Here is an 11,291-nt window from a genome sequence, read left to right as displayed (position 1 = left end):
ATCTCCTGACCTTATGATTCACCTGCCTTGACCTCCCAAAGTGTTGGGATTACAGGCATGAGCCACCACGCCCAGCCTTCAGCTTGATTTGGGTATTTAGCTGTGTGCCCAGGAAAAAATATTTTACATCATTGGAAATTTGATCTTCATTATTAACTAAAAATCCTATTTTCCCACAACAGTTTTAATTCATACATGGTAGCTATAAGTATTTTTTACTGAAAGTCTTGTCTAAACAGTATAGTACATATTTAAGAATAAGAATAAAACCATACATGTTTCAAAATATTTTATTGTGAGTGGGTATGTTTTGTCATATGTAATGTATTTATGGTTTTCTAAAAATGCCAAAATAAGAATTTGATGATTGTTGTGGAATAACAGACTAAGGGTTTCTAAATCATAACTTTGCTTAGTTTTGCATATGGTTTTGACTGCTACCATTGAATTTAGGTTGAATTTTAAATCTACTGTTGCTTAGCTTGTGTGGTTTTTGGTTCATTTGGGGAACTAAATATATTAGGCATGGACTGTTTGGGTAACTTGGCTTCATTTCTGCTGTCTTTGTATTATTACATATGGAGTTTTGGAAATGACTAGGATTCAAATAAAGTTGGTTTGAAAACAAGGAACAGAAAATTGCAGAAAAGACTGAGGGAAATAGCTACTGAATAGTGCCTTTTGTTGAGATTTATACATGAAACATAGTTCAATGAAATTCATAAAATTATTGCAAGTTTGTTAAATTTAGAAACTAACTGCAAACAACATATTAGACGCTTGTCTTAGTTTGTCTATGGCATGTGTAGCTTGGGAAGTTAACATTACAGACAAGAGTACTGCAACTGTAACAAGATATGGAACAAATACTAATGTGTTTGTAAATATTCCCTTTAATAATCCTTAGATACAAGTCATTCTGGCTCAATACTTTTAGCACAACTGTGTATAATTCCAGAGACTCTATTCCACCAAATTAAAGTGATGGTGTTTTCAGCTTTTTATGTTTCTTTTTACCCAGTAAGATTCATAGTTGATATCATTATATTGAGGTTCCCCAGGCAATTGCTGAGCCCTAGAAGTGACCATCCTATCTCATTCCTTTTGTTTCACATATCCTGTTATTGAGTCCCTCTCACTCCATATTTAAGCCTTAATCAGGCTTCTGTTTGGAAGAAACAGAGGAATGGGTTGCCATATATGTTTAGTTGAGAATCAGGATCCTGTTGTGCATAAAGACTTTTACATTTATTATTCATAGTACAAAGCAGTATTTTTTGTTTTTTGATATGGAGTCTTGCTCTGTCACCCAGGCTGGAGTGCAGTGGTGCGATCTTGGCTCACTGCAAGCTCTGCCTCCCGGGTTCACACCATTCTCCTGCCTCAGCCTCCTGAGAAGCTGAGACTACAGGCGCCCGCCACCTTGCCTGGCTAATGTTTTGTATTTTTAGTAGGGGGTTTTCACTGTGTTAGCCAGGATGGTCTCGATCCCGACCTCATGATCCGCCGCCTCGGCCTCCCAAAATGGTGGGATTACAGGTGTGAGCCACCACACCTGGCTGTCAAAGAAGTATTTTTCAGATGTGGACATGTTCGTTCAAATTACAGATAAATCATTTTTATTAGTATGCCACTGTGGCAAAATATCTGTATAAAGTTCATGCAATGGTCTGTTGCATACTCTCCCAAGATAAGGATCAATATTTATGCACTACTGGATCTTAGTTTTTGTTGTTGTTGTTGTTGTTTTTTAGGTGTAGGCTTTTTTTGTTTATTTATATTTTTAAAGGATTTTTGCCCTAACTTACGATAATGTTCATCTACAGAAAGCGTACCAAAAACTCTGTTTTACTACATTTTTTTAAACCAAAAGTCCAAATACTCAGACATTGAAAGTGACATTCTTGGCCGGGCGCGGTGGCTCAAGCCTGTAATCCCAGCACTTTGGGAGGCCGAGATGGGCGGATCACAAGGTCAGGAGATCGAGACCATCCTGGCTAACACAGTGAAACCCCGTCTCTACTAAAATACAAAAAACTAGCCGGGCGAGATGGCGGGCGCCTGTAGTCCCAACTACTCGGGAGGCTGAGGCAGGAGAATGGTGTAAACCCGGGAGACGGAGCTTGCAGTGAGCTGAGATCCGGCCACTGCACTCCAGCCTGAGTGACAGAGCGAGACTCCGTCTCAAAAAAAAAAAAAAAAAAAAGAAAGTGACATTCTCGATTACCATTTTTCATTTCCTGCATCTTCACTTATTACTACTGCATTGCAATTTTTTTCTTATGTGGTGCATGGTTATAAAAATGCCTTCCAGATGATTTTTTAGGTAACAGTAGGATCTGTTTTCTCAGACAGTAACATGAGAATTTTGGAAATGCTACCTTTTGAGTTACTAAAAGCAACTTGATATGTGCAGAAATTTGTCTTTGTTAATAGACATTTTATTCAAAGACTAAAGAAAGAAAAGTTGGCTGGGTGTGATGGCTCACACCTGTAATCCCAGCATTTTGGGAGGCTGATGGGGGTAGATCACAAGGTGAGGAGTTTGAGACCAGTCTGGCCAACATAGTGAAACCCCATCTCTAGTAAAAATACAAAAAAATTAGCTGGGTGTGGTGGTGTGCACCTGTAATCCCAGCTACTACTCAGGAGGCTGAGGCAGGAGAAGTGTGTGAACCCAGGAGGCGGAGGTTGCAGGGAGCCGAGATTGCACCATTGCATTCCAGCCCGGATGACAGTGCAAGACTCTGTCCGAAAAAAAGAAAGAAAAAAAAGTCAACAAACGCCTTGAAAATAAAGTTGAAATCTGGCACCTGACACTGATTAACAGGTTGAGCAGATTAAACTACACCTAAATCCCTGTAAACAACATTGAAAGACAGAATTTTTTAATTAAAAATATCTTCAACAATTTAATAAACCTATGGGATTAGCAAGGAAAGATTTGTTTACCCATCATCAATCAATATTAGGTTAAACTAGAACACTTTGAACACACTGTATATAAAATGAAATTAGTAAACTATACCCAGAGCTAATCTGATTAAAACAAGACTTCTGGGTATTTATAAACACCAAATTATTGATAAATATATCGATTTTTAACAGATCTTTGATCTTATATATATACTACTATTAAGTAAAACCTAGTACTAATAGAGGTGATTTATAAAATATCTGTGAATATTTATTACTGTAGTAAAATATCAAGAAATTATTTAAATCTATTGTCTAAAAAGTTTTCATTAAAATATTTGGTATTTTAATTGAATGCCAGTATTCATATAGTATGCAAACCACCCATTTCTTTACTGTTTTGTCATTTTATAACTTCAGCCTGAAGTTGTAGACTTTTTATAAAAAACAGTCTTTTCTCAAGAAAGATTTACACATCAAAATGTAGAGGTATCAAAGTCACATTGTAAACATAGTTTGCTGAACCCTACAGTAATATGTAAAGTTTGTTTGTGTATACCAATCTTAGATTTTCTAAAACATAATAAAGTTTTTTTTTTACATTGTATTTAACATACAAAAGTCCAAAATATATCCAGACAGTCAGGAACTATGGCTGCCACTTTAAAAAACAAATGTTTTAGCACGATACACTATTCTGTGTATGTACAGATAAATAATCAAACTTTGAACTTTTCAAATCATGAACAACTACATTATTTGTTACTTTGAGCCTTTAATATGTAAAACAAATACATACAGTTTACTCTTCTTAGTTTAAAATATGTTTACTTTGAACAATTCAAACTAATGCAAGACTATCGAAAACTTCATAAGCCATGGAAACGTCAACTCCATTTTCAAAATTATAAGAACTCAAAAAAAAAAAAAAAAAAAGCGGCCGGGCGCGGTGGCTCAAGCCCAGCACTTTGGGAGGCCGAGACGGGCGGATCACGAGGTCAGGAGATCGAGACCATCCTGGCTAACATGGTGAAACCCCGTCTCTACTAAAAAATACAAAAAACTAGCCGGGCGAGGTGGCGGGCGCCTGTAGTCCCAGCTACTCGGGAGGCTGAGGCAGGAGAATGGTGTAAACCCGGGAGGCGGAGCTTGCAGTGAGCTGAGATCCGGCCACTGCACTCCAGCCCGGGAGACAGAGTGAGACTCCGCCTCAAAAAAAAAAAAAAAAAAAAAGCTAAAGCATGGCTGTTTAGTTTTAAACAAAGATAAATAACTTTTTATTTGCACTTGTGATAAGAATCAACTGTATTCATTTAGGAATAAGTAGGAAATGATGCAGTTGTAACGCGCTGTGTGGCGACTGTGATGGTATTTACTGTCCTGGGGATGGTGGAATCCAGTGGACCAGAATCGTCAGCACCTTAACCATGGTCACTGCTGTCCTTTCGCTCTGTCACTAAGATTAGTTTCCGAGACTCATCAACTCTTTCTATCATTGTGTGAACTGTTTTGCACTGCGTTAGCGTCTGCCTTTGGTTTCTGCTAATTTTCTTTGACTTTCATTTTTCTTGTCCTCTGGTGTTTGCTTCGCTGCTCCACTTTAAGGAGTTTGGGCAGCTTCACCCTCAGCCGCTCCAACAGTTCGCCCCCATTTGGCTGAAGCTCTCGGTTCTTCTGTTCTTGGCGTCTGAGATTTTTCAGCAAGCGGGGTTTACAGGGACCAGGGCCTGCGGGGCACCTCCTTCACTTCTGGCGGGCGCCAGTTCCAGTCTTGACTCAGCTGAGCACAGCAGGAACAGCCACAGCAGCTGGAGCACCCACGTCCAAGGTCGCCCAGCCCGGGGACCCCTTGGCTCAAAGCCAGGGTCGGGGCTCAGGGTGGTGTGCAGAAATCCGAGGTCAACCACAGCTGGGCGAGCCCTCCTCGACCTGCGGGGCCAGTTCCTCCCACTGGCTTTCTGCTGCCACCTCCCCTTCCATCAGAGGGAGGCTCAGGATTGTGCGGGGGTGGGTAAGCACGGTGAAGAGTCCAGGGAAGTGAGGAGGGGCTGGGACCGGCAGGCTCAAGCCCAGCGCAGGGCCGCAGCCCTCAGGCCTGAGCAGAGATCAGCCACTGCCACCGCGACAAGGACAGAGGGGCCCAGGGTCCCCCAGCCAGCCTCCCTCCGCGTCAGGAGAGGAGGGAACTATTTCCAAAAAAGAAAGTATAGAGTAGAACTGGCATATCTGACCCAACCGAGTTTTCAGTTTTTCATTTCTCTTTTAGCCTTTTCCTCTCAAATTATGCTCGCCTAAAGTAAGATTTCATTTTTCATCCTCACGTGGCAATTTAATTTTATAATGGCCACAAACTTAGAAACTAAAAATTTTACTCTATTTTACCGAAGAATGCCGAAGTAGCATCAAACTTTTAATAGTGCTTTCTGAATTTTACAGTTTATTACCTTCTATTTGATTCTATCAACTAAACAATAATAACAAATAAAGTCTTGGTTTGCACAACTTGACCATTTACAAAGGGGGTGTATTTATTCATTTAACCGATAAATGTGTGTGGAGCACACACGTTGTGCCATACTTTCTGCTAGCCTTATGAGATAAAATGGAGAAAAAAAAAATATTGGTCTTTACTCTTAATAAAACTTTTAGTCTTGCTACATAAAATCCCCACACACTCCTGTCAAGTCAATACCTCTAAAGTCTTCTATTAACTTCCTACCCCAAAGTGACCACACATGTTCCAGCTCTATGTATCAGAGCGAACTCTTGTGAATTGGGTCTCAGTCAGTGAGTCACAATCTCAAGGGTGGACAGGATTTGTGCATGAGAGCCCCAGTCACACCTGTAGACTGTGTCTCGGTAGAGGAGTTCCAGCCTCCAGGTGTGCTGCCTCCTGGTCTGAGGTCGTCATCTCACCTGTGGACCACATCCACCTGTGAGAGTCACAGTTCCCACTTTTGACTGCTCTGGTTGTGAGATTCAGAATCTCAACAGTGGACTGTGTCCATGTAGGAGGTTGACAATCCTTACTGTGCATGTGTGCAAACCAGAGTCACAGTCTCACCTGTGTGCTAGACCCTGTTATGACCCTCTCAGGACCAATGGGGGACTTTGTACAATATGCATAGTATCATAATCCTCTGCTACCTTTATTCAAGCAGGAGACCCAGAACCTTATGTGCTGCCCTAAGCCTAGTTAACAGAGTCAACATCTCTCCATTTGGCTGAGTCCAGGTGGAAGAGCCATCACCGTTTTCTAAGCTGGATCCAGAAATGAGTCACCATCTCACCTGTGATCAGATTTCAGTATCACAGTCACAATCCCAGCTGTGAACTGTGTCAGTTTGTGTAATTTAGGACGTCACCAATGGGCTCTGTTTATAAGTTAGGGTGATGGTACAGTCAGTGGTGTCTGCATAACAAAGTCACAATCTCACCTGTGTGCTGGGCCCTGTAATGAATCTCTGTACACCAGAGGGCTTTATACAGTATGCATGAGGGTCACAATCTTCTGTGACTTTCATACAGATAGGAGACCCAGGACTCTATTAATAGTTTCCTTAAGCCTAGCTATAAGAGTCAACAGCTCTTTTATTGGCTGGCTCGAGGTATGAGGGTCATCACTGTGCCTGTGAGCTAACTCCATAAATACATCAACATCACACCTGTGGCTGGATCTACACGTGACAGTCAAAATTCCAACTGTGGACTGTGTCCATGTACAAGATTCAGGACCTCACCAGAGTTCTCTGTCCATGTGCAATGATGACACTCGTAACTGTTGGCTGGATGAGCATGCAAGAGTCACAATTTCACCTGTGTGCTGAGTGCAGTTATATGTGAAATTCTCACCTGTGGAAAAGAAACCAGCTAGGAGAGTCGCGTATTTTAAGTGCTGGGCTAAAGATATGTTACAATATCCCCCATGGGCAGGGCCCAGGAAGGAGAGTTAAATTACCTGTGTGCTGTGACCAGTGATATGTCACAATGCCTTCTATGGGAATGGCCTGGCAGGAGTTTTAAATTACCTTTGTGCTGGTCCAAAGATATGTCACAATCCCCCTCAATTGGCATGACCTAGAGAGAATGGAGGAGTCAGAGCACCTGAATTATGGCCACAGAGATATACCACAATACCTCCTGTGGGCAGGGCCTAGGATAGAGGGTCACATCACCTGCAATCTGGGCTCAGTAAAATGATTCAATCTCCCCTGTGGCCAGGGCCCAGGCAGAAGAGGAGAATATCACCTAAGTGCTAAGACCTGTGGTATGTCACAGTCCATTTTGGGGAGACAGAATGCAGGCAAAAGAGGACAGTTACATCACCTAGGTAATGAGTTCAGAGGAATGTCACAATACCTACGGTGGGCAGGGCCCAGGCCATAAGGTCACATCACTGACGTGCTGGACTCAGTGGTATCTCACAATGGCTCTGTGGCCAGGGTCCTGGCAGAAAATAAGAGTTACATGATCTAAGTGCTGGGCCCAGTAACATTTTACAACACCCTCTGTGGGTAGGGCTCAAGCATGAGAGCCATATCACTTAGGTGTTTGACCCAGGTGTCTGTCACAATCCCCTCTGAGGGCTGGGCCCAGACAGGGAAGTAAAATTACTCAGGTGCTAGGCTAAAGTATATGTCACAACAACACTTGTGGGAAGGTCCAGGGCTAAGATGCACAATTCCACACATGCCCCAGGTTCAGGGAGGAGAGTCAACACCTCCTGTGAGTTGCATGCAAGTACATGAGTCTCAATCTCAATGATGGACTGAATCCATGCATGAGAGTCCCAATCCCACCTGCAGGCTGTGTCCTGGTGTCAGAGTCAAAGTCTCACCAGTGTGATGAACCCTGGTCCTAGAGTCATCATCTACCTGTGGACAAAATTCACATATGAGAATCACAATTCCACCTTTCAACTGCATCCAAATGTAAAATTCAGAAGCTCATCACTGGTCTGTATTCATGTGGGAGGGTGACAATTTTTACTGTGGGCTGGAAGTGCATGTAAGAATCACAATTTCAGCTGTGCTCTGGGTCCTCTTATGACACTCTCCTTACCTCCATAGGGCTTTACACTGTTTGGGTGAGAGTCACAATCCCCTTTGAGACATTAGTGCTGGTATACACTCATGATCTTACCTCTTTTCCTAAGTCCAGGTATGAGAGTCAATGCCTCTCATATTGGCTGGATCAAGGTATGAAAGTCATTACTGTGTCACTTAGTTGAGTTCAGATATGAGTCACTCTCTCACCTGTGGCTGGATCCAAACATGACATTAAAAATTCAAACTGTAGACTCATCTGAGAGTGAGATTCAAGAACTCACCAGTGGGTTCTGTCTATGTGTGTCGATGACAATTTTTACTCTTGGCTCGGTGTGCACTTGAGAGTCAAAATCTCCACTTTGTGCTGAGTTATTTAATGACACTTTCTGTACAACCCGAGGGCATTATACAATAAGAGTGAGTCTGATAATTTTCTGTGACCATCATAAAAGTGAGAAACACAAAATCTTTCTTCTTGACCTAAGCCTAAATGTAAGAGTCAACACATCTTCTATTGGCTGGGTTCACTGTGCAAGTGAGTTGGGTTCAGAAATCTGTCATCATCCAACCTGTGGCTGAATCCACATATGACAGTAACAATTTCAAATGTGGAATATGTTCATGTGTGGATTCAGGACCTCAGAAATGGGCTCAGTCTATGTGTGAGGGTGGCAATTCAAACTGATGGCTAGGTGTGTATAGGAGAGTTACAATCTCACCTGTGGACTGGGCCCTGTAATGACACTCTGTATTCCCCAAGAGCTTTATACCATTTGTGTAAGTGTCATAATCTTCTATCGCCTTCCTACAAGTAAAAGACTCAGACCCCTAAGCCTAGCTACCAGACTCAACATCTCTCTTATTGGCTTGGTCCAGGTATGACAGTCATCACCATTCCTGTGAGCTGAGTCCAGAAATGAGTCACTATCCCACTTCTGGCAAGATATACATATGACGGTCACAATCCCAACTGTTGATGTGTTCACATATAAGACTCAGGACTTCAACAGTGGTCTTTATTCATGTGTTATGGTGACAATAGTAACTGTCGGCTGGGTTTGCAAACAAGAGGAAAAATTTCATCTGTGTGCTGGGCTGAGTAATAGTCACAATCTTACCTGCAGGAAAGGCTGAGAAATAAGAGTGACATCATCTGAATTCTTCACCTAGAAAATGTCTCAATCCCCTCTATAAGCAAGGCCCAGGCAGGAGAGTAGCATCATTTGTGTGCAGGGCCGAGTGACATATCATCATATTTCCTCCACATAGAGTCCAGGCAGGAGAGTCACAACATTCAGGTGCTGGGCCCAGAGACACGTCACAATCTCCTTTGGGGGCATTTCTCAGGCAGCAGAGAAGAGGCACATTATGTAGGAAATTTGTTCAGATGGATCAAGGTATGAAAGTACCTTGATTTGTTCAGATGGATCAAGGAGTCACAATGTCCCGTTTGGGTGGTGCACAGGCAGGCAAAGAGAGTCACATCACCTAGATAATGGGCCTAGCAATATGTCACAATACCCTCTGATGGAAGGGCAAAGACAAGAAAGTCACATAACCTAGGTGAGAAAACCTGACATATGTCACAATTCATGCTATGAGTAGGGATCATGAAAAAGAGGAGAGCTACAAAACCTAGGGGCTGCACTCAGATATATGTCACAATTACCCCAGTGGGTAGAGCCTAAAGATGAGAGGAGAGTCAAATAACATGAATGCTGTGCCAAGCAATATGTCAAAATCCCCACTGTGGACATGTCCCCTCCCACCAAAAAAAAGAGCCACATTATCTACATTTTGGAACCACAGGTATGTATCAATGATGCCTGTGGGCAGAGAGCAGGCAGAGGAATCACATCATTTGTGTGCTGGGTACTGACAAGTGTGTCTTATCTGTAGTCATGGCCCAGAGAGAAGGGGCAAGTCAAAGTAGCTGGATGCAGAGCCCAGAGATATATCACAATGCCTACTGTAGGCAAAGCCCCGGAAAGAGAGAAGACTCAGATCAAATAGTCGATGGGCCAGGAGATATATCACAATGTCCCCTTGTCTTATGTGATAAGTCACTCTTTATCTGTAGTCATGCCTCAGACAAAGGAGGCAAGTCAAATCACCTGGGTACAGAGCCCAGAGATATGTTACAATGTCTTCTATAGGCAAAGCCCAGGAAAGAGAGGAGACTCAGATCAAATAGTCAATGGGCCCAGAGATATATCACAATGCCCCCTGTAAGCAGGGTCCAGGCAAGTGACTCAAATCTATTTTGCGTTGGGCCCAGCAATATGTCGCCATGCCTTCAGAGGGTAGGGCTAAAGTGAAAGAGTGTTTCCTTGGTGTTGGGCCCAGCAATATTTCAATATCTTTTGTGTGAGCAGAACATAGAAAAAAAGAAGAGTCACATCAACTGGGTGCTGAGCCCAGTGATATGACCCAATTCCTCCTGTGGGCAGAAATCATGCAGGAGAAGAAAGTCAAAACACATTGGTGATGGGCACAGAGATATTTTATAATGGCCCCTGTTGGAAGGGCCCAGGCAGAAAAGTAACATCACCTGGTGTTGGACAGTGCAATATGTCAAAATAGCCAGGGTGGTCCGGGCACAGGCAGAAATCACATAGCCTGGGTGCAGGGCCTAGCAATCCATCACAATGTCTTCTATGGGCAGAGCCAAGGCAGGAGAATAGGTTACATCAGCTAAGTGCTAGACCAAGTGATATGTCATGATCTCTGCTGAAGGCTGGACCCAGGCAGGAGAATCACTCAGATTCTGGGCAGAGGCATGTGTCAGATTCACACCTATAGAAAGGTCCAGGGATGAGATTAATTTCACACATGTTCCAGTTCCAGGTATGAGAGTCAACACCTGTAGGTTTGGTAGGTTTGGGCTAAGTACATGAGTCACAGTCTCAACAAGACTGAATTTGTACACAAGAGACTAAATCTCTCCTGAAAACTGTGTTCCCTTAGTGAAGTCACAACCTGATAGCTGCAGGGAGTCTTAGTCTGAGAGTCACCAACTCACCTGTGGATCAGATCCATGTATGAGAGTTAATTCTCCAACTTTCCACTGCCTCTGGGTGGGAGATTCAGAACCGCAACAGTGGGCTGTATTCATGTGGAAAAATGACAGTCTTTACTATTGGCCACCTGTGCATAGGAGTATCACAATGTTACCTGTGTGCTGGGCCTTGTGGGGACACTCTCTCTACCATTCAAGGGATTTACATGGTATGCATGAGAGTCAAAATCTGCTCTGAGACCTTCGTGCCGGTCTGCACCCATGATTGTACCTGTGGCCCTAAGCCCATTCATGAGAGTCACATCTCT

General features: G+C 43.0%; 1 protein-coding gene across 1 annotated transcript in view; it reads left to right on the top strand.

Annotated features, from left to right (window-relative positions):
- Positions 1–5,211, top strand: part of LOC105527577 (zinc finger protein 676-like) — a 60,872-nt gene extending 55,661 nt beyond the window's left edge. Inside the window, exon 5 of the mRNA XM_011963941.1 lies at positions 4,522–5,211. Coding sequence (XP_011819331.1) covers positions 4,522–5,211 — 690 coding nt within the window. The remainder of the gene's footprint in view (positions 1–4,521) is intronic.
- The last annotated feature ends 6,080 nt before the right edge of the window (positions 5,212–11,291 follow it).

This window comes from Colobus angolensis, unplaced genomic scaffold (assembly GCF_000951035.1).
Source record: "Colobus angolensis palliatus isolate OR3802 unplaced genomic scaffold, Cang.pa_1.0 Scaffold631, whole genome shotgun sequence".
NCBI lineage: Eukaryota > Metazoa > Chordata > Mammalia > Primates > Cercopithecidae > Colobus > Colobus angolensis.
This window is presented reverse-complemented; position numbering and strand designations above follow the sequence as displayed.